This window comes from Lichtheimia ornata (genome assembly GCF_029851405.1).
Source record: "Lichtheimia ornata isolate CBS 291.66 chromosome Unknown scaffold00009, whole genome shotgun sequence".
In the NCBI taxonomy this organism is placed as follows: domain Eukaryota; kingdom Fungi; phylum Mucoromycota; class Mucoromycetes; order Mucorales; family Lichtheimiaceae; genus Lichtheimia; species Lichtheimia ornata.
The window spans coordinates 124,157-148,391 of NW_026695329.1; the positions used below are offsets into that span (position 1 = coordinate 124,157).

Sequence of the window (24,235 nt, forward strand, 5' to 3'; positions counted from 1 at the left end):
TCACCTACGTTCTGGTCATTCCACCCTTTGTCGCATACGTTAACCGACCAGTATGCAATCCGGCACCTGTCAACCCACCATACTGACACTCCACGATGCCGTAACCGATTCGCCGGTTTATCGAGCCAACGCATTGCACTTTGACGAGCAAATCGACCTTTTGGAAAAGTGGCTGGAGCAATTATCAAAGCACCTCAAGTTGTATACGGATAAACTCAATAGTAAGTGACCTTTTCGTTGGACATGTTCCCCTTGGTAACAACCTGTTTTTATTCCACTCTCTCTTAGAATTCAATCTCGAGACCAACAATGTATGCAAGAAGGCTATTCCTGTGGGCATCGATAGTGCCTTGATTGGTAAGAAAAGGGAGATAGGATAATGGAATGGTATCAAAGATAATGACACCATGATTATGTAGACCCCAATTTTACGGGTGCTGTCATTCGAAGTTTCTCTGATGCTTTGCAAACAAGTTTGGCTTTTAAGACAAAGCTTGTAAGTATACACAATCATGGATGATGAGGGATATGGCGGGATAAGATATCTGATTATCTATTGTAGGTAACCGACCTTGAAGACAATTTCATCCAACCGCTTTTGCAATTCGTCAAGACACATTTAAAGGAATTCAAGGTACGTGGGGGCATTTGGCATAATAGTATGGTTTACGTTGAGCTTACATTGCCCATTTTGCATCATTTTAGGAGTTTCGTAAGCAGCACGAAAAGGCATTGGAGCGGTACGAGGCACAGTTGTACAAGTACACATCACAAAGCAAGAGCAAGGAAGCATCGGCTGTAAGAGAAGAAGCCTTCCGCTTGCACGAGGCACGTAAAGCGTATGTGCGTATGTCAGGACAACACGTTGTGCGCATTCTTCAGTTCCGATCACTTTTGGAGCATTGCCTTGTCGACAGCTTTTCTTCTGCAACTTTGGCTCATTTCCATGACTTTGATGGTGGCAAGCAAGTATGGGCTAAACTCGATTCTAGCTTGGCTGCATGGAAGCAATGGCTAGTGGATGTAAGTTGTCTCTCTCTCTCTCTCCATATATATATATATGCAATGGGGGAATGCTCATTAATGCTTTCTTTTGAAATGTATAAAAAAAAAAGGATCGGAGCACATGCGATTATCAGTTGCACAGACTCCAAACGGCTCGCAAGCAGCTCGAGGCTGAATATCTCCAACAAACCCAGCCACTCCGCGATTTGGATCGATATGGTTCCTCGGCAATGGTGCCGTTGTCCAACAATCGCCACTCGCTTGATTTATCCTCCATCGATGACAGCAACAACAAACCTACATCGTGTAACAAATGGGGCTATCTTTATACTCGTGTATCACGTATGACTTGGACACGCAAGTTTTTCTTTTTACATGATGGCTATTTTGGTACATGCTTGGTCAATCCTAAGCTCAAGGGTGCCATCACAGTCGGTGAACGTGTCTCAGTGCTTCTTTGTGATATCAAACCCGTGACCGATGCTGCAGATCGACGATTCTGTTTTGAAGTTGTTTGTGTACAGCAGTAAGTGTATGATCCCATTTACTACATTATCAATGCAAGTGGTTACTAACAATTGGATACAATAGGCCACCTTTCTTTCTGCAGGCAGAAACTGAAAATGAGATGCGTGAATGGATGGCAGCATTTGCAAGAGCCAAGCGTTTTATGCTTCAAAATGAAAAGTTACATCTTCACACTCAAACGACGACTACAACTACCACAACGACGACTACCACAACGAACGGCACTGAATCCGGCAGCGATTCCGATACTCCTCAACCCAACACAGTTCCCACTCGTCACTCATCGCTTCCTCCCACAGTCAACATTGCATCATCGGCTCCAGAATCTACTATCTCCAATGATTCAGCATTATCGCTTAGCAACAACAACCATACAACAACCAATGATAGCAATGGTGAACCTTCCATAGTCATTCTCTCAACATCCGCCGACCATGAAGATGAAATTTCCCTTGACACATCCACTACCTTGACACCTCTTCTTGTCAGCGAAGCGTCCAAGGCTCAACCCGTTGCACCTGCCAATATCACTTCCTCATCGGTACCAAGTTCCCCAGCTGCTGGTGCACAAACCTTTGCATCGGCAATGAGTTCAAATGCCAACCATACCACTGCCACAGCTGCATCCTCCACAGCTGCTGCCGCTCAGCAACAACAACAGCAACAACAACAACAACAACAACAATCATGGGGTATTCCATGGGCTCTTGTACCAAGCATGTTTTCTGGTGGTGCTGGTGGTGCTGCATCCTCTCATCCCGAAGAAGACCCTGTGCCATCCTCACCATTGTCACCAGCCATTCCTAGTATGTTGGCATCGGGTATGGATAACGAAGGACATCCTATTGTATGGCCTGTTCGATCGGATGATACTGGTGTCCCCCGAGTGGAGCTCAATGGCTATAGTGCCGAGTTGGAGGCACGAAACAAGGAATTGCGGCATTTGTTTGGCGGCGTAGCACAAAATGAAGTTGTTTTGGATGGTAAGTAATGTGATCAATCAACTCTCTGTGTGACATTTATGCTAACTTGAGCCATTAGCTTTCATTGGTTCCTTGAAAAAGAAACCCGTGGACGATGATGACATGCCTGATGAAATCGTGAGCTCACCCACGGCCGTGGATACCTTTGATCAAGAACTCAAGAAGCAATTGGAAGGATCATTGCAAAATCCCATCTCCAAGTTTGGTTATTCATACACGGGTCGTGCATTCATCACGCAAGAGACCTTCTGGTACTACAGCTGCATTCTGATGAATTGTGTCCATACGGCAAGTATCGCTTAAAATAGGTTTACATGCAAGGAGGAAGGTAGCTAATGCGATAAAAACAGGTCGCTGTCAGGTTACGAGATATCAAGAGTGTGCGTTTGGTACGCGATATGAGTATGAAGGATACGGTTACCAAGAATGGCCCCGCCAAGAATATTGCACTTGCCATTGATCTCAACAAAGGCAACGAACCATTGGTAATTACGACATTGCTCAATGACGTTGAGATGGTGATGGAACGTTTACGCTTCGCTGTGGAAAATGCCAAATCGAATGATGCAAGTATTTGAAAAAGGGGGGAAGGAAGTTATGCAAGGGCTGCCGTTGCTGACACGTTGATTTTTGTTATATAGCCATTGCCTGTGCAAACATTGTACGATGTGATCCAGAGTTTGACAGTATCGGCACAAAAGAGCAAGACCACACACCAAATGAAAAAGTCATCATCCACCACGACGGCGACTGAGCAAGTATCCAAAGAAGCAGAAAAGACTGCCGAGATCTATCAACCTGAGCCTGCCATGTCACCAGTGCCTGAATCCAAAAAGAAACGCAAAGGACGTAAGAGCTCAGGTGCATCCAAGCCTGTACCCAAGTCGGGTGCACTTGCAGCTGCTATGATGGCGGCCACTGTTGCAGGTGGTAGTGGATTATTTGATCCTAGCCGAATGGCCTATGCTGAAGACATGCACAAACGACAACATCAGCCATCCAACAAAGAGTCATCTAGTGATGAAGGCAACAATTCTCCTACACCAAGTGGGCAACCCGCTTCTAAGAAAGGATCTTCTAGTGGTAGTGATGGTAAGTATTGGAATCTTTATTTGGCAAAGTGCAATCCAATTCATGATCCTTTGTTATAGATGACATCCCATCACACATCCAAATCCCCAAGGGACCCGTATCATGCAATTGTGACGAGCACATGGATAAGATTGAGAGTGAAGTGGAATTGCCAGTGTCAGCCAAGAAGCTGTATGACTATATGTTTGGAGATGATACTGCCGTGTGGGATATGAAGAACACAGCAAGCAATGGCACCAATTTACGTGTGGATCCTTGGGTGAATGTGGAAGGGAAGCAGCAGCGTACGTTAAAGTACATCCTTCCTGTCAACAATCCTATGGTGAAGCTCAAGGAAGCCGAGGTGGTGGAAACCCAGGTTGTGCACAAGAAGGAAGATTACATTCGTTATGTGGTGCAAATCTCGACCAAGACTGCACAGCTACCATATGCAGATGCATTTGTGCCTTCGATCCGATACTGCATTTCTTGGGTCAACAAGTCTCAATGTAAGCTGACTTGCAGCATGGGCGTCAAATTTATCAAGAGCGTGCTTGTCAAAGGCATGATTAGCAAGGCAGCACTCAAGGGCATGGGCGAAAGTCTTGCCACCTTTATTCCCATCTTACAAAAGGAGGCCAATAAGCTTGCTGGCAATACCAAGGCAACAACGGATGATCAAAATGAAAAGCAGCCAGCCGCAGCTTTGACCAATGGTACCAACGGTAGCCCTGCAGCTGCTGCTAATGCAACATCATCGGCTACAGCCAAAGAGGATGATTCTCTTTTGGGTCAAGCAATTACCTATTTCAACACAGCTGTCGACTTTGTTTCGGAATTGCCATTATCAATTCGTGGAGGATTGGCGGGTGTTGTGGTGCTTTGGATCCTTGTAGCATGGTTGTTTGGTGGCAGCAAAAAGACGACGAACGCTGAAATGGAACGAGAATTCTTACCACGATCATCATCGCGTGCGGTGTACTTGCGTGATTTAGAAAATGGATTGCTCAAAACAGATCTGCAACCTATGTATGCGCAAGAGGAAAGGTGTGTAACTATAATATCTCGGGTTCCTGTATTTGATTGACTGACACTTTTTGCTGCATTAGCTTCCAGCTGTTTTTGGAAAATGGAACATCGCATCGCTGGTTCAATGTGGATCATCATAGGATGGCTGTTGAGTTTCTTTTCAGCCGTGAACGAGTAGCAATGTTGCGACATGATATGCTGGTCATATTCAATTTACTCAATCAAGTGGATGCCCAACTCTTGGAAAACGAATACGTCAATTGGATGTTGGATACGCGGAAACGGTGTCGTTTAACGGGTCAACCAGCTGATACTTGCGACAAGATCCAGGTACAACTCGAATCATTCATTGGATAAGAATCATCATCATCACACACGCAACCTCCCAATGCATTTTATATATACACGCACAATATACACACGCCAATCACTCACTCACTCACCCATTTTACACCTCGCTGTACAATAACAATCAATCATTACCTTCCTTTCAGCAAGCAATATACCGTTGGCTTTTTACCAATAATAAAAACAAAATTGGGCTAAAGTGCTGCATCTTCAATGGGTTGTGTAAATTCATGGGCTTTACAATACTACAACATGTGCATCATTGATGACCAACATAAACGCAGAACGACGATCGATAGCTGTTGTGGTCCCTTCACAATCATACGATGTCACTTTGATTAATAAAGGTCAAAGACCAAAGCCGTTGATGATAATCACTGGTGAAGCATGAAACCATGCCCAAGTCAATTGTGATCCGTGTATAGCGTTTTCCCTTTGTAAAGAGCTCCGTTGTTAAGTGTATCTCAGTAACGAGTAATGCAGGGGGGAATGGGAGAAGGGAGTGGAAGACCAAGCACACGCGGCAAGCAGCAGCAGTAGTAGTAGTAGTAGTGTAGAGAGCGCGGACATTTTCCATGGAGACCACAGCCATGCGTTAGACTAATAGCATGATGCAGTACGCGATGCTTATTGGATGTTCATTTCTGATGATGTGCTCTACCAAACAATAAACATTCCCTACATCAACACCAATATGGATCCAACATGACCATTGGGGCTTTGTTTAACCTTAATGACGAGATAGGCATTATAGTAAACTTTGCATAATGTGTCAATAGATGATCTTAGAGAAAGGAGCCTGCTGAGGCAGCTATAAGACATCGGTGCAAGAAAAAATTAGGAGGTTCCTTGGAGTCAAGGAGATAGGAACACCTATAGAAACAAGGGAAAAGAAAAGAAAAAAGACCACGGAGGCGTTTTGCATGGCACTATGAGTAAACTAAAGCGGATACTGCTGCTGCAACTACTGCTGCCAAGACGCCACTTTGTGCCTATACATCATCCCATCTCACGTTGGATCACGCAGCATCATCGTTTTTGCCTCCCCTATTATAAAAGACCCTCCATTCATCACGCTCTACATCCCTTTCTCATTTCTTGTTACTACTTAATCCTTTATCTTTATATATGCGTAGCATTTTTTGCCTTTTAGTTAGTTTACTACTTTGTCACCTTGTCTCTGCCGGCGATGTCCAATACTCGGTCATAGCATTTCCACAAGGATCACAATCGGTCGGTGTTTCGGTGGATGGCAAGATCCATCCATTGGATCGTAGCAAGCAGTCTCCCAATCTTTTTACAGGCGCAGCACCCTCACCCTCCAACACATACCAATATGTGCTCATTGATGGGCAACAAAACAAGCCTGAGTCAAGTCAACGTAAAATGAAAGAGGGTACCGTTGGCACTGGCAACGAGTTTTATGGTCGATCACAAACCATCTATGATGTACCTGCCCTGCCACAAGCCTTCAATCCCATTTATCCTAGTGAGTATGCAATGGATAGCACGCATTGGATTGATTACTAAACTTTTTTACAGCTCTATTTACAAACATGAATCGATCAAACGAGGTGGCCACCATCATCCTTCAAACCAGCAACACTACAGGACTCAGTGCAATGCTCAAAAATCCTAAAGGGGATTTGAAAGACGTGCCAATTGATCATATGACGTACATTGCTAGTAATGAGGTGCATACATACACAGGGGTTGGCTTTTCCACCAGCGGTCAATCTTCCAAGGAGTTTGCCAAACAAAGCTATAAGCTCAAGCTCAACAAGTTCAGCCCTAAAGGTTCACCCAAGGAATTACTATTTGGCCGTACCACCCTGAAACTACGTGCTGAAGCTACCGATATGACCATGGTGTAAGTTACTTTTCATGCAGTCCACGTTGTCCCTTATTGGTGTATTAACAAAAGTCGGGGGTGGGGGTTTACGTTGTATAGGAGAGAAAAGTTGATGCTTGATTGCCTCGCTGCTGCTGGTGGTGCTACTCTCTCTGGAAGCTTTGTACGACTGTACATCAATGGTCAGCCATTTGGATTGTATCTCCTAACCGATGATGCATCCACGCACCTTATTGACAATATTTTGCATGGTGGTGATTGGAAGAGCACTGCTACTGGTACGTGTATATGATGTTCCATATTTATCGAAATGCTGACATTGGCATGCTTTTTAAAGGTGAAACCGTCAAAGGAAACAGCATGAATGAACAACAAGAAGGCAACCTTGAATACAAAGGCGACGACCTTGCTCTTTACCCTGAAGATACATACAAGCTTGAAGATAAGGGTGAAGACAAGAGCATCCACAAGAATAATTCTTTGGTTCCCTTGATTGGTTTTATGCGTGATTTAGCTGCTCTTACTCCTCAATCCAGCGAGCAGGATTGGAACAAGTTGATGATCCCCAAACATACGTTGATTCATCTTGCCTTGAACTTTTTGTCAGCAAGCTGGGATGGACTTTGGTATCAAGCCAGCAACTACTACATTAATCAAGATCTAAAGACACACCAATGGGCTATCATCACTTACGATTTTGATGAGACCTTTGGCAACAATTTGGAGAACATGAACCTCATGACCGTACCCTACCAAGAATACGCACGACCTAATTCATCACGTCCACTAGTGGAAAAGTTGCTTGGATCACCCCATTACAAGGCTGAATTTGAAACAGTGCTAAAGACCATTGTCAAGCGTTTCTTCAAGCCATCCGTGATGGATGCACGACTTAAAGCGTGGGTCAACATGCTGAAAGAAGATATTGCTTGGGACCGATCTCTTCAACCACATTCACCTGGCAAACCCGATGGTTGGGTAGCCCAAGATTTCGAGTCGGGCATGTTCAAGACGACCAAAGATCAAGTGGGTCTTTTGGAATACATCACCAAGCGCTCAGAAGCTGTATGCAAGCAACTCCAATTCGATGACAAGGATGATGTACCACCCCTCCCAGCATACACAGAAGGCCGATACATGGATGCTAATGGTAATATTTCTGATCGTCCTAATGTTGGTAATAATCGTGGTGCTATTGCTCCCAATGGTGAATCTGCAGCCTCCGAAAGCATAGCAGCTCCTTTGTTGTCATTGTCTTCCATGATGACATACTTGACCCCTGCCGCTTCACTTGTTTTCATTATTTCCTCCCTCTTTTAAAACGCTATATATCTTTATTTATCCATGATAAAAGTACAATGACCATCATTTGCAATAATAGTAAGGTTCGAGCGAAATGAGAATCATAATGCCGGGTACCTATAATAGTGTTATTGATGAGTAAAGCAGTGGTAGAAGTCATCATCAACAATGGACACCACCAATTTGGCAACATTACCAATGGAATGAGGAACAATGAAGCTGTGTGCATGTGTAAACCGGGATCGGTAGTATGAGCTCGAGACCGGCAATCTCATAATCAAGAATTGATGTACAATGTTCATGCATTTATACAAGAGGTGTCCGACCTATTAATTTCCAGCTCTTCCACTCTCATCTTCTTGCCTCTTCCTCCCATTCTCAACTGTTGCCCCATTCAAGTATACAACTACCACCTGCGAACGATTGTCCTGCTTCAACTCATCATGTCAATCCTACAACTCTCTTGATCCGATTGTCTTTCACTGAATGGCAAGTCCATGGCGTGTGCACCCCACTACAACACACGAGTCTCTTGACACTACACACTCTCTTGCATACTCCTCTGCTACAACCAATCGTAACAGCATTTCATTGCAGCAGTTAGCAATGTCTTCACTTCATTGTCTCCAACAGCGTTCTTTACTTGCAGCAACTTGCCTTACAGCCTTTGCTATGTGCCACAGCAGATAGCCCTTGTATAGAAGCAACTTTATTTACGTGTAGCAACGTGCTTCAATACATACGAATTCCTATCGATATGGATATGGATTTGAATACTGCATTGCTTTGGTACATGGGATGGAAGGAAGTGGATCTATTGACTGGTTTGGTTCCCCTTGGTCCATTTAAAACGTGAGGTCTAGGTTGGATGATACCATATCAGCCGTCGACTACGCCGCAACACAAGCAATCTCAAGCTGGTTGAGATGCGATGGGAAATGACCAACAAAGAGGGAGACCAAGGGCTGGATGGAAAAGGAAGCGTATCAGCAGCGATCTCTGGGTCTTCTATCTACCAACATGTTGGATTTGGAATGGTTATGGTGGATGGGTTCAATCAAGGCAGTGATGAAAACCATGGTGATTGTTTGACGCGTTGTCAGCAGGGACCATTGATCATGTCATGTGGATACGGCTGAGGATGATGATGATGGATGGGATGGAATTGACGAAAGAAGGTGTTTACAGCCATGGATGATATTGGAATACTCGAGTCAATGCACGCAGCAGCTATATTGCAATCATGGATGAAGGATGATTATGACGGCAACAACCAAGAATACAAGGTCACGTTTTTCTCTATTGCCTCTATGTAGTTCACCATCCCGTATCTTATTCAATTTTCAATGCTGGTCTTTTATCCTATTTACTTCATAAACATCCATAATACAATGTGCTACTCGTCAACTTCCATTGTGTGAAAATTGGGTTCATCATGTTATTTAGAAGGGGATCGAACTACTAGCTTGTATGTGCAAGATGTGGATCACTTAGATTGAAAGAGGAGATAGAAATTTGAAGGTCGTAAAGGGGGATCGGATCGTTTGCATCATCGTATGTATCGTTCACTAAAGCTTCCTAGTTCACATGCGGATAGACGAAAAGTATTGTAAATCCTCTAATGTTCATGCTGAAAAGATAATAAATCCGAGAGCGATGATGATGGCCAACAATACTGCTTGTCAAATAAAGAAAGCTTGGTCCATTGTAAAGCTTAATTCATTATGTTCAACAAAGAGTGAGCAGTAATGCAATATGGGCACGAGGACATAAACATACCATGATCACCTATAACAGTTTTCAGTGTAGGCTATCTTCTTATACAATCTTATATGAGAACTAACCATTCCATACGGGCAACCACAATAGGCAGGCCTTACTATACGCAGGCCAGGGCAAAGGTTCTCATGCATTGTCCACCAATAGCATTAATCCTTCAGATCCTGTGCTCGGCAGCGTTGCACAAACAAGCCCTTCTACATCTTCGGCACTACTACTGAGGCGATTGACAATGAACAAAGATCACTTACCATATAGCATCACGCTTACAGCATAGTCAAGACATAAAGGTGCCTGTATCTCAAGATTTCACAATGAAACGTGGGGTCTTTGAGAGAACAACATGCTCGGCGGGGTGAAAGCGATCTTGTGTCAAAGTATGAAGTCCATCAGGGCCAATCCCAGATTTCGCAATGTCGCCACCAGCCAAACTGGATCCGGGAGGTCGACCTCTTGAAACTTTTTTCGACGACCAAAAAATATTTTTTGGGCTGTTTACGACATTGAACGCGAAACTTTCACTGCTGCGTTGTTAGGAGCAGCTACCATTGCCCTATTCAAAACCTGGTTTCATTGTAAAGTTTGAGATACAGGCACCTTATGTTTGTAAGCGTGATGCTATAAGAAGCGGTGGTCTTTGTTCATTGTCGGGTAGTTGACCCCGGCAGAGCAAAAGATGCAGAGGGACCTTTACCAGTTATTGTATGACTAGGAAGAGCGGAAGACGAATAAATTATTGACAATATCCCATACATTGCGAGCAACAGCCATTTTCACAACCGGCAGCCCATTCTATGACAGTGAACGGCGTTCAAGTCAGACATTCATTTCCATGATTGGATTATGTTGATCCGAGTTGATTTGGCTGAGCTTACGCTCATACAAGGTTACTTCAGCGAGCAACATAGGAGCATGGTTAGATGTGATTGATGTAAATCCTTCTGGCCGTATCTCGTTAAATCAACTCGGATCAATATAATCCAATCATGGAAATGAATGTCTGAAGCAGGAGAATCGCCCACATGTCAGAGTGGACAACATTGCCGATTGTGAGGAAATGGCTGTTAGCTCGCAATGTATGATATTGCTCGTTTAGTATACAGTATCATCCTTCCATCCTTTTCTGGTCATGCAAGTAGCTGAAAGCTACACAAAGAGGTCCCTCTGCATTCTTGCCTTGCCAGGGTCCAGCGACTTGACATTGAACGAAGACCATTCATATAGCATCACGCTTACAAACATAAAGGTGCCTGTATCTAAACTTCTACAATGAAACGTGGGGTTTGAATAGAGCAATGCTTCGGCTTGGCCAACAGCACCTTGTGAAAGTTTCCTCATGTTCAACAAGTTGCAAACAGCCCAAAAAATATTTTTTGGTCGTCGTCGTTGAAGAGGTCGACCCCCAGATCCAGTTTGGCTTGGTGTGCGACATTGCGAAATCTGGGATTGGCAAGCTTGATCGTGAAACTTACACCCAAGGTGCAGTTGGCCAAGCCGAGCACATTGTTCTATCAAAGACCCCACGTTTCATTATGAAGTTTGGAGATACAGGCACCTTAATGTTTCTAAGCGTGATGGTATATGAAGAGTGGTCTTTGTTCACTGTCAAGTAGGTGGACCCTGGCAGAGCCAAAGATGCAGAAGGACCTCTTTGGGTAACTGGGTTAAAAAGTTTGGACTTCAGGGACCATGCATGACAGGTACGCAACCCTCACTTTTATGTCATACATTGGCAGCTAATAGCCACTTTTGTGCATTCCCAACTTTTGTGCATTCTATTGTAGGTGGACGATGCTCCTGCTCTAGACATTCATTTCCATGATTAAAGTAGGTTGATCCGAGCTGATTTGGTTGAGTTACGCTCACACAAGATTACATCGGTTGAGCTACATCGAGCGTGCTTTGTGTCCAGAGTGATGTAATCTCTCTTTGACCGCAGCTCAGTCAAATCAGCTCGGATCAACCTACTTTAATCATGGAAATGAATGTCTAGAGCAGGAGCATCGTTCCCATGCAATGGAATGCACAAAAGTTGGGAATGCACGAAAGTGGCTATTAGCTGCCAATGTATGACATGAAAATGAGGGTTGCGTACCTGTCATGCATTGGTCCTGAAGACCAAACTTTTTAACCCAGTTACACAACACGACCCTCTGCATCTTTTGCTCTGTCAGGGTCTAGCTACTTCACAATGAACAAAGACCACTTGTCATATATAGTCATGCACACAACATAAAGGTGCCTGTATCTCCAAACTTTACAATGAAACGTGGGGTTTTGAATAGAGCAATGGGCTCGGTTTGGCCAACAGCACCTTGTGTGAAAGTTTCGCGTTCAATGTTGCAAACAGCCCAAAAAATATTTTTTGGTCGTCGAAAAAAGTTTCAAGAGGTCGACCCCCCGGATCCAGTTTGGCTGGTGGCGACATTGCGAAATCTGGGATTGGCCCTGATGGACTTCATACTTTGACACAAGATCGCTTTCACCCCGCCGAGCATGTTGTTCTCTTAAAGACCCCACGTTTCATTGTGAAATCTTGAGATACAGGCACCTTTATGTCTTTACTATGCTGTAAGCGTGATGCTATATGATAAGTGATTTTTTTCATTGTGAAGTAGCTAGGACCTGGCAGAGCAAAAGATGCAGAGGGTCGTGTTGTGTAACACAGCTACCTTTGCATGAATGGAAGGGTCGATGTATGATTACTTTATGCATTTTTCAGTAACAGACATTATTGCCGGCTAACAGCCACTTCTTTCCAATCAGCACCATTGCGCATTCCAATGCATATGAACGGTTGTCCTGATCCGGCCCCTCATGCCCATCATTCAACTTTCTTGATCCGAGAGGATTTGACTGAGCTACGGTCAAACACAAAAGGATCATCCAAAATCAGAGAAATCATATGTAAACTGCCACTTGATAGCCCATTCCTCCCATTCACCTTTGTTGCTCAATCCAATGCATGTGAACGATTGCTCTGCTCCAGCCCAGCATGCCCATCATTTAACTTTCTTGATCCAATAGGATTTGGGTGAACAACGCTTGAACAAAGAAATGTCATCTCAACCTGCTACTTAATTTCCCACTTCTTCCACTCCCAGCTTATTTGCCTCTTCCTCCCATTCTCAACTGTTGCTCCATTCAAGTACAACTACCATCTGCGAACGATTGTCCTGCTTCAACCCATCATGTCAATCCTACAACTTCCTTGATCCGATTGTCTTTGACTGAATGACAAGTCCATGGCGTGTACACCCCACTACAACACACGAGTCTCTTGACACAACACACGCTCTTGCACGCTCCTCTGCCACAATCAATCGTAACAGCGTTCATTCCAGCAGCTGCTCAACACTCCATGTCTCAAACAGCGTTCACAGACTTGTCACTCTACTACAACACGCGCGAAGCCTTTGCTCGATTGTCTCAAGTTATGCAGCAACCTCCCTTTTTTACGTGGACAGCAGATAGCCATTGTATAGAAGCAGCTTAATTTACGCGTAGCAACTTGCTTTCAATACATACGATTTCATGCATTGATATGTACACGGGATAAAAGGAACGGGGGAATACACCATACGTGAAAAAAAAGTGTGCATGACATTGTCAACTTGGCCTAGATTCTATCATCCAGAACGATTGATGCATCCACTTTTCGCTATTCCACAACAACTGCTATCATCATCCTTTGTGCAAACTCTCAACCATGTACAACCATCCATCATCCAACTTCATGCTTTGACATGTTATGCATATGATTCGCCATCACGCATCAAATGCCACATGTGGTTCATCCATCCATCTTTAGATGATGCAAGTCCAAACGATAGGAACTTCACAAGTCTCTCTCCCCCATCTCTCAGTTTATCTCTTTGGATAATGTTGGATTAAAGGGTTGCTCGAGCGAATATGAGATTGCGTTGCCAACCATTTCTAAATTTGCATGAAACCTTCTTCCTAAGTTGGACCTCCTCGTGTGTGCTGGGCTCTTGATGCATTGCATTATCGAATTATGGTATGGGTATACCATATCCATTTGTATACGCTGGGACAAGAGAAAAAGAGATAGAGGAAGACAAAGGATATGATTGATGCATCGTCTCTCGAAGAACAAAGGCTGTGTTCGATCGTATTATATACGGCGTGATATTGCTATGCGTGGGCCTCCTCATCCTCATGCACTACTACTACCATTATATTGATAGGGTAAATAGCGTTAGTGAGGGAGCTTATTGCAATTATCATAAGCAAAGACAACATGAATGGGACCTAAGACCTTGTCTGTATTTGTTTAAACAATTGTAACAAGAGAGAGAATAACTTTAGTATCTACAAGTGATGCATGTGCATTGAAGAAATAGGTCTAGAGAGAGAAAGAGGATCATGTGATGGGCGAAAAGTATGATGGGGGCTATTGGTGATGCGCTGTTTATGCTTGATCATTCGAAGAAGAGGATGGCTGTTGAGTGGGTGTATTGGATGCTGATGTGACATTGGAATGAGTGGGATTGGCTGTTGGTTTAGAATTGAGCTCCTTGGCATGCTGTTCTAATAATGCCACAATCTGCTCTTGATTTTGAAGAAACTTTTGTTGCTGCTCAGGGCTCAATTGACTGTACTGATTCAATATTTGTGGATTCTGTAATATGGCTGCCATGTAGTTTGCTATGGTACACATCCAATTAGGTCCTCTGTGTAATACATACGAACATTGCTTTATAACTTACACATCCCGCTGGCCATCCGATTTTGTTCACTCATTCGTTGTTGGGCTTCCGCTTGTTGAATCGCAGCTTGCTCGGCAGCCACACGAGCCTGTTCCTCAGTCAAACGTTGCCTTTGATCCGCAAGCAGTTGTCGTTCAAGCATGATTTGAAGTTGTCTAATGCCTCGACCCTGAATATCCTTGATCAGCTTAACATCCACAAGCAAAGCGCGAAGATGGTCACTCACCTCGATAACCTTGTTACATACATCAGAGAACCTCTTGAAAAGCTCTGCTTGGCTCTTGAATATCTCCATGGTTAATTGATCTATACTCCAAAGTGAATAAATATATACAAATGAATGTTGTTAAAGCACATACCTTGCTTGTCCATCGGTATCTTGTTCGCATCCATATCAACCTTTGGATATTGATATATGTGATAAGGAAGTAATCGATCAATGACATCCTGTTTCGACCTGAATGGGGTCTTGTAATCTGGCTCGGTTACTGCTTTGTGATCCGAAAGTATTGAATCATAAATCCTATCGAAAACCATACCCTATCAGTGATCCAAACTATGATCCTTCCTTGATAACCACTTTCCTACCTTCGTTTGACATCTTGATGATGGAGTTCCTCTTCAGGGAGTCGTTTAGCAAGGATTGATTTGGTAGCAAGATGACTTGGTAGAGTAAAATTGGGTGGGATGGGTTGCTGTTGCTGTTGTGGTTGTTGAGCGACCATATGATGCAATGCAATCAGAGGTGGTGCGGATTGCTGATGCTGTTGTTGGTGTTGCTGGTGTTGAGGATGTGGTGGTAATGGGAGTTGACCTGATGAAGAAGATGCAGCTGCCAACTGATGAGGATGATGTAACCGTTTCTTTGAATATTTGCCAGTCTTGACGTATTTGCGAGTCGTCTTGATAGATCCACCCATTGATGATGATGAAGAAGATGTCGTTTCAGGCATGTTGCCGATCATCATTGGTTGTTGTTTTTGCTGTTCTCTTTCATATTCCTCGCGCAATTTGCGTGCTGTTTCCTTCAGTGCATCTGGATCAGGTGAACTTGGTAAAGGAGCCGAGATGCCATTATGTTTAGGTGCAATGGTCTTATTCCCTCCCTGCTCGTTCGTAGCTGAACTTCCTGTACCACCCGTCGCATTGCGTGTTGCTGCTGCTAGTGTTGCTGCATGAAGCTTTTGTATCTCTTGCAAGAGGCGTTCACGTTGATCGTCGGCAAGTGATTGCACCGGTACATTGTCTGGCAACTTGTATATGATCTGGTCACCCTTGCGAAGCATGATAACCTTCAAACCAGCCAGCGTGATCTGTGTAATGATCTCTTCGTCGGCAGCTCCATTCTTTATCTAAGACTATCTTGTAAGTGGCCAAGTTCTTGTTCAACACATGGTGTTGTTGTTTACCTGTGTAGATGGACGATTACCCTCCTGTTGGCTCATCTAGATAGCATTTCGATTCAGTTGGACGCATAAGAAAAAAGGTTGAAAAGAACACAAAGGAGATAAACAAGCGACTAGGGCGAGAACGCGCCGTGGCTCTTTATTTTTTGTTACCTGTTCAACTTTGACCTGTGAGCAAAAAGAGAAGATCAGCTGGAATTCGGTGCCCAGCCAGCCTCAACTTTTTATTGGACCAGAATGATCACTGCTATAAAGAATGGAAAGCCGTTATACGATCCTCATCAAGAGCTCTGGTGATGCAAATCATATACGCGTGTGTACATTATGTTTATTGATGAAGGTATCAACGACCATCAATTGTCTTACAGGGTGTCTTTTCTTTCTAAGACGAGCACTTTTATCAATAGGCCCTTGGATAACGACTTTTGCTCAATTCCAATTGGACCACAGGCTGGGATTGGCCACTCTTCTTTGCATAGCACTCCACAATCACCAATAAACATACTTTATTCTTTGAACATGAGTTTTATTCGTATCCAAAAAGAACATCATGTTGCCAACTATACTAGGTAGTCTTTGTGATCAAAACCTAAGATTTGGTGGGTATCTCGTTTCTTGTAGCCTAATGGATCAGATCTAAAATCTTTATGATCATATATGATGGTTCATTGTTGCCGTGGTCACCATTGTGATTTTGGGTTCTTGTGTCGAGGTAGCAACCTATCTCATGAATGAAAGCTCTTAAAGGTCTCCCTTGTTTTATCCACGTGATATAGGACGAAAGGCCTCAGCTCCATAGTTTAGGTTTGGTGCAAGAATGTAGATCCATATCCCGTCATCCGCTCTCTCTTTCGTTTGGATGTAGCATTCATTATGTAAAAGGTAAGATTCACCTGGCAACAATAGTCAACAATGATGATTAGTACATTGAAGGATGTCTCTATCATACTCTCGTGAAACCAGCTCTTCTGATAAACGACACAACGTGCTACCTTGCATATTCCTCTATGTAAATCATTTATAGCCAAGCAGTTTTACCATAAAATGCATGCTGCAGATGAAAAACGCCACACCAATCCCCTAGCGACGTAGTGTTGTGCGATTTCACTTATACATAGGCGCTACACAAATATGTGGCTATATGCAAGGATGTCCTTGGACATGAACAAGACGAGATTTCAAATGTTTGTAAGGACTAAGGAGCTATCGACTTGTTTGTATATCATTGATCCTCAATAAGAATTTGGCATGCAACTGATAGAAGATGGGAGAGAAGTAATAGAGCAACACCCTGGTTTATCACACGATATCAGTGCTCATCGTTATGGCCATATGTCAAAGTGTATGAGCAACCACTTTTACGTATGGATCATCAGTCGATCTTTGTTTATGGGCTATCCTTAAGAATGGGTGGTTGTGTATGTGTGTGTGTGATGAGCAATGAGAGAGGACGGCTTTTGACAGCGGATAATTTATTAAAAGACAGCAGCAGCAGCAGGATAATGACTCCTTGATCCGATCATTTTCATGTATCAAACTCGCTACAACCAGGAGCAAGCAAGAGAGGACAAACAAACCCGCCTTGAAAGAGTTGGCAGAGGGGGACAAATATAGTAGGTGTAAAAAGGGTGTATGTGTGTGGGTGGGTACTTGCGTGTGTGTGTGTGTGCGTGTGTGTATAGGACATGTTCTCGTATTCACTTTGCTTGACACAGCGTGCCTTCCTCCTTTTTTTTCTTTTTGCTTTGCTTCTCTCTTTTTCCAACCCCTCATTTACACGCCATTGCTGTTCATTAGCGGGTGAGTTGCACGCATTTCCACAGTAATTGAAGCTAACGAGCAAGCTGTGTAGGTAATGCAAGACGACACACGCACCGACTTGGTCTGTGTACTCAATAGCAGCGACCAGACGCCGCCCACCGAGGATACCATTGTCAGTCTATTGGAGAGTCGATTCAAGCGTAGCCATGTATACACCCGCGTGGGCCATCTAAATCTGGTTGTCATCAACCCCTTTCAACCACTGGAGTCTCTCAACGATGCGACATTGCAGTCTTATGCCGATGCGGGATACAGAGATGTTTCGGAGCACAAGCCGTTCCTTCAACCACACGTGTACGACATTGCTGCCAGAGCTTATTTCACCATGCGTAGAACAGGCGAAGATCAAAGCATTGTCTTAAGGTAAAGCTTTTATTGTCTTTATTTAATAATCAAAGGAGGAGGGAGCGAAGAAAGAAAATATGTGGTGAGAGGAAAAAAGAGAATGTAGGCTGCTGCTGCTGGGAGTAAACATCCATAAGAGGAGGTTGAGGAGAGTTGAGGAGGACAAGGAAAAGGAAAGGGGGGGGAAAGAAGGAATTACCAGTCATCGAATGATGCAAGTCTTCTAACTTGTATATATGTAGTGGTATCACTGGTTCTGGAAAAAGCACCACACGTCATCATGTCCTCCACCAATTGACCCATCTATCCACACACAGCAAGAAGGAATCAAAGCTGCAGCTGCAAATCCGGAATGCTGCCAGTGTATTGGAAGCTTTTGGTCATGCAAGAACAACACAAAACAACAGCGCATCCAAGTTTGGCATGTTCCAGGAGTTGCAATTCAGTGAGCGTGGTCGTATTCTTGGTGCAAAGACGTTGACATATGCTTTCGATAAGACACGCACCACATCTGTACCTATCAACGAACGCACATACCACGTCTTTTATGCTCTACTTGCTGGCACCACGGTGGATGAGAAGACAGCTCTTCATATCAACTTTTCAGCCGATTATTTTCATTATCTCAACCAATCCAAATGCATCAATGTGCCAGACTACAGCGACGAGATTGCTTTTCAGGACCTCAAAAGTGCACTTAAGATATGCGGCTTCAAAGCAAAGACAGTGACACAAATCTTTCAGCTGCTGGCAGCCATCCTGCATCTTGGCAACTTGCAATTCGTTGACAACCGCGAAGGTGATATGGCGGAGGAAACTTGCAGTGTCAAGAATGTCAAAGTACTTGAAACCGTATCAGCCATGTTGGGTGTCTCGCCTTCCAAGCTTGAAACAGCACTCACATACAAGCTACGTTTGATTCGCAAAGAGCTTTGTACAGCTTTTATGAACGCTCAAGGCGCTACAGAACAACGTGATTCACTCGCACAAGCATTGTATCATGTGCTATTCACTTGGATCGTCGAATCCATCAATTCCAAGATATGCTATAATGACAACCCTGCCAACTTTATCGGCATCCTCGACCAATTTGGGTTCCAGAATTTCAAGGACAATGGATTTGAAGAATTCAGCGTCAACCTCGCCAACGAACGCGTGCATCAATTTTACATACAGCAATGTTTCAGTGATGATGTTGGGATACATGCGATTATGGTGCGTGATGGCGTACAGCTGCCAGAGGTGGAGACTATGGACAATCAATATTGCTTGGACTTGTTGACAGGCCATGGAAGCATGAAGAACCCAAGTGCTGGTGGTGCTGGTGGTATCATTAATATGATTGATCGAGATTGTGCACGCTATCAAAGTGGTGCTACGGATGCAACGGATGCCAATTTGCTCGCCAACCTACAACGTCAATTTGCAACTCATTCAGCATTTGCCAAGACAACACAAACGTATTCTTTCGGCATCAACCATTTCTCTGGCACCGTACATTACACTGTGGATGGCTTTATTGAAAAGAACATTGATGCATTATCACCCGATTTTGTTACGTTGCTACGTGACAACAGCTCCAATGTATTTGTCAACAGCCTTTTCCAAAGCAGTGCCATGGCAACAGAATCCCATCCCAAGGATAATCGAACCATCGTTAAAGCACAGCTCACCAGCAAACCTACAAGGGCACCCTCCATGAAGCGATCCAACAAACGCAACCGTAGCATCCCACATGACATGGAGAAAAAGGAAGCTGCTGCTGAAGAACCGGTAGAGCACGTGACAACAGTAATGGATCAGCTGTGTGTGACATTGGATGATCTCTTCAAAACAATGAGCGATACACATGTCTACAACCTCATTCACATTCGACCCAATGACTTGCAGACCCCTGATATGTTTGATACGAAGCGTGTCAAGTCTCAAATAAGGACCTTTTTATTGCCCGATTTGACCCTTCGATGTCGACAACAATACGCCAACTATTATGCATTTGACGAGTTCTTGGCACGATACGAGAGATTAATACAATCCCTTAACATTGATGGATCCAAGCAAGAACGTGATATGGTTGGTGACGTATGTGCCATCATGAATTGGACACCAGCACAAGCGTATATAGGCAACGACATGATATGGCTTGCATACGATACGTGGAAAGAATTGGAAGACAACCTGCGTGCAGCTGAAAAGGAGAATCGGGCACGTCACAAGGCGATCAATGATGGCACTGTTGGAGGAGCTGATACTGGCACAGATGTGATGAGCGATGCAGCAGCAGGAGGACCCAATTATCCACCCTACGATTCGTATCAAGAAATGCCACCTGCCGAATATATGGATCACAATGCTATGGGCCGATCATCGTTTTTTGAGGATGGTGCGAGCTATGCTGATAGTGAATATGGCATGAAGCGAGAAGTGGATGGTAGTCAATGGGGCGATGAATCTGAATGGGGGATGAAAGGCTTATCTGAAGGGTAAGTGAAAGAACATAGCAGCACCACCACATTGATTGACATGATGGACCCGATCCAGATTTGGCCCTAATATGGACATGAGCAAGATGATTGAGGATTATTATGCTCCACAGAATGAACAAGTCGAGGAAATGCCAATCACGGCGCTACGTGTTTGGTGGGTCCGTTTTGTGTGGTTCATGACATGGTGGATACCCAATCCATTTCTTCGATGGTTCGGCAAGATGAAGCGACAAGACGTACAACTTGCATGGAGAGAAAAAGTGACATTGTGCATGCTTATCTTTTTATTCTCGGTCATGGTGATCTTTATCATTGTTGGATTGAGTCCGCTGCTTTGTCCTGGCACCAAGGAAATGTATTCACCAGCCAATGTCAATGCCCATAATGTCCAAGATGATATGTACGTCAGCCATCGTGGCGTTGTCTATGATATTACCGGCTTTGCTCGTAGCAACCATGGTACGACCGCATTACCTGCCACCTCGGATACGCTGGTGGATCTTGCGGGTCAAGATGTATCATACACCATTCCCCCACCATTGACTGAGGCATGCCAAGGCCTTGTTTCCACACCCACGGTGCGCATCACGCCCAATTCGAGTATCGTGCTGGGAACATTTGTTCATTATTCAGGAGATCAATTGCAATATCCACAACTTTCTTCAATGGCAAGCAAATCTTGGTATTGGGACAACTTTTTGCCCGAGATGAAGTTATACAAGAAAGGTTCTTTGGTGATTGATATGGATTCGGTGGCTTCCGATTACAAAGGATGGGGACGATATGCCATGGCAATCAACAAGAAGGTTTACGACTTGACCGATTATTTTGCAACGGCCGATACGTATAGCACGGGTTCGACATCGAGCGATTATGCATTCTTGAATCCAGCTGTTGAGGAGATCTTCAAAAAGTTTAGTGGCACTGATGGCACTGACAACTGGAACAAGTACACCACATCATTGTCACCTGAGGAGTTAGCCATGAATTTGAATTGTCTCAACAATGCGTTTTACGTGGGCGATGTGGATGAACGTGAATCTCTTCGGTGTACATTTGCCAATTATCTCTTGTTGGCATTTGCCATGGTGATGGCTCTTGTCATTTTGGTCAAATTTTTGGCAGCCCTTCAATTTGGTGGTGCACCAACGCCCGAAGAACATGACAAGTTTGTGATTTGCCAAGTCCCTTGTTATACCGAAGGCGAAGAATCACTGAAGAAAACAATCGATTCGTTGACAGTGATGAATTACGACGACAAGCGTAAGCTGCTCTTTATCATTGCAGATGGCATGGTCATGGGTGGTGGTAATGATCGGCCCACACCACGTATCGTATTGGATGTTTTGGGCTATGATACCAAGAACGATCCTGAACCACTCATGTTCAAATCCATTGGTGAAGGAAGCAAACAGCTCAATTACGGCAAAGTGTACTCAGGCCTTTATGAATGCGAAGGACACGTGGTGCCCTACATTGTGGTTGTCAAAGTTGGCAAGGCTTCGGAACGCGCTAAACCAGGCAACCGTGGCAAGCGTGATTCACAATTGATTTGCATGAATTTCTTGAACAAGGTCCACTTTGACGGTGAAATGACACCACTGGAATTGGAAATGTATCATCAAATCAAGAACGTTATTGGTGTCAACCCCTCCTTTTATGAATACGTGCTCATGATTGATTCTGATACCGAGGTGGATCCAGATGCACTTAACCACTTGATATCAACAATGCTTCATGATGGTCGTATCATTGGATTATGTGGTGAAACGCAGCTTGTGAATGAGGATCGTTCTCTTACAACGATGATACAAGTATACGAATACTATATTTCCCATCATCTTGCCAAGGCATTCGAGAGCTTGTTTGGATCCGTCACTTGCTTGCCTGGTTGTTTTTGCATGTATCGCATTCGCACGCCCATCAAAAGTGAGCCGCTTATTGTATCGCCCAAGGTGATTGGTGATTACTCGGACAACAATGTTGACACGCTACATAAGAAGAACCTGCTGCATCTTGGTGAAGATCGATATTTGACAACGCTCATGATGAAGCACTTTCCACAATACAAGATGAAGTTCACGCCCCATGCACAATGTAAAACGGTGGCTCCTGACAGGTGGAAAGTATTGGTTTCTCAACGACGTCGTTGGATCAATTCGACCATTCACAACCTCTTTGAGCTCATCTTGCTACCGGATTTATGTGGATTCTGCTGCTTTTCGATGCGATTTGTTGTTTTGGTTGACCTTATTGGCACATTGACCCTCCCTGTATCGGTGGTGTACCTTGCCTACTTGATTTACGTTGTTGCGGATGGCACCGATCCAATCCCTATTTTGGCATTGTGCATGTTGGCTGGTCTATATGGTCTCCAAGCTATTTTGTTTATTCTTAAGCGACAATGGCAACATATTGGATGGATGATCTTCTACATTTTGGCGATCCCTATCTTTTCATTTATGCTACCGGTGTATTCATTCTGGCACTTTGACGACTTTTCATGGGGCAATACTCGCATTGTTGTGGGCGACAAGAAACAAAAAAAGATCATTCTCAATGATGATGAGAAGTTTGATGAAAAGATGATCCCACTCAAGAAATGGAGCGTCTACGAGCAAGAATTATGGGAGATGGGTTCAACTGGATCACAAGAAACGGGTGTCACAGGCAATACTTATCGATCCTTTGTTCCAGGAGGAGGCGGTGGTGGTGGTATTGGCACTGCTGGATCGATCATCTATGATGGACATAGCATGTACGGTGGAATGAGCCAGCCTGATTATAGTGATTACCAACATCGTATGGCAGCAAACAACAATCGAAATAGCCGTGGCACACACCAAATGATGAGCATGAATGGATCAGTAATGATGGGAAGCGGTGGAGCAGTACCACCAACCACGGCGTCAGGGTATCCAGGATCTGTTATGGGATTACCTCCTTATCCCCCTCATTATGGTGCTGGTGCTGTTGGATATACAGGCTCGGTGGTTGGGTCCGAATATGGAGGAGTAGGAGGAGCAGCAGCTGCTGGTGGTGGTATGACGACAATGAATAGCGCCGACCCACAACACATGATATCTTCACCGATCAATCGAGGCTCAAGGACACTTTCTGTAAATAGCTTTGGCAACCCTGACTTTTTGTTGGATCGCAGCAGCTTCATGGCTGGTCCCCCACCACCACATCAACAATATTACCACCATCCATAATCATCATTCGCATCTTGTTTTTGTGATAATACCTAAGCTAATAGATTGCCCCCTTTGTCCTTTACTTCACAAGACAATCAATACAACAAATTCACTTTTCAACTTACCATAACAACGCTGATTCTTTGGGGTCTTTTATCTGGGTTCCAACAACAACACAAAGCGTATACGTAAGAGGGATAGTATCACAATGGTCGTCATGGTTTCTTTCATCTTCTTTCCCCATTTTGATGAACAACGTGCAACATCGTCACTTACTTTATTAGTTCAGCCGCCCTAAAATGTTTTTTCTATCCCGGGAATTTACAATGTTACCCCACCGTAGAAGTTGAGAT

The 24,235-nt window shown here is 44.0% G+C and overlaps 4 protein-coding genes across 4 annotated transcripts; 3 read left to right on the plus strand and 1 right to left on the minus strand.

Moving 5' to 3' along the window:
• Positions 1–52: 52 nt before the first annotated feature.
• Positions 53–4,973, plus strand: O0I10_002923 (uncharacterized protein; the record flags this gene model as incomplete). The annotated part of the gene is made up of 12 exons (XM_058482999.1): positions 53–221; positions 289–357; positions 420–496; positions 563–634; positions 706–1,023; positions 1,116–1,531; positions 1,597–2,516; positions 2,575–2,804; positions 2,867–3,082; positions 3,158–3,608; positions 3,668–4,634; positions 4,697–4,973. The coding sequence occupies 12 exons, from the start codon at positions 53–55 to the stop codon at positions 4,971–4,973; spliced, it is 4,182 nt and encodes a 1,393-aa protein (XP_058346088.1).
• Positions 4,974–6,092: 1,119 nt separating this feature from the next.
• O0I10_002924 (uncharacterized protein) lies at positions 6,093–8,136 on the plus strand (the record flags this gene model as incomplete). Its single annotated transcript, XM_058483000.1, has 4 exons — positions 6,093–6,453; positions 6,507–6,834; positions 6,916–7,094; positions 7,154–8,136. 4 exons carry the CDS (start codon positions 6,093–6,095, stop codon positions 8,134–8,136), a joined length of 1,851 nt encoding a protein of 616 aa, XP_058346089.1.
• Positions 8,137–14,329: 6,193 nt separating this feature from the next.
• O0I10_002925 (uncharacterized protein) lies at positions 14,330–16,072 on the minus strand (the record flags this gene model as incomplete). Its single annotated transcript, XM_058483001.1, has 6 exons — positions 14,330–14,565; positions 14,628–14,796; positions 14,854–14,933; positions 14,987–15,150; positions 15,216–15,979; positions 16,037–16,072. 6 exons carry the CDS (start codon positions 16,070–16,072, stop codon positions 14,330–14,332), a joined length of 1,449 nt encoding a protein of 482 aa, XP_058346090.1.
• Positions 16,073–17,888: 1,816 nt separating this feature from the next.
• On the plus strand, positions 17,889–23,900 carry O0I10_002926 (uncharacterized protein; the record flags this gene model as incomplete). Its single annotated transcript, XM_058483002.1, has 3 exons — positions 17,889–18,217; positions 18,442–20,682; positions 20,741–23,900. The coding sequence occupies 3 exons, from the start codon at positions 17,889–17,891 to the stop codon at positions 23,898–23,900; spliced, it is 5,730 nt and encodes a 1,909-aa protein (XP_058346091.1).
• Between the last annotated feature and the right edge of the window lie 335 nt (positions 23,901–24,235).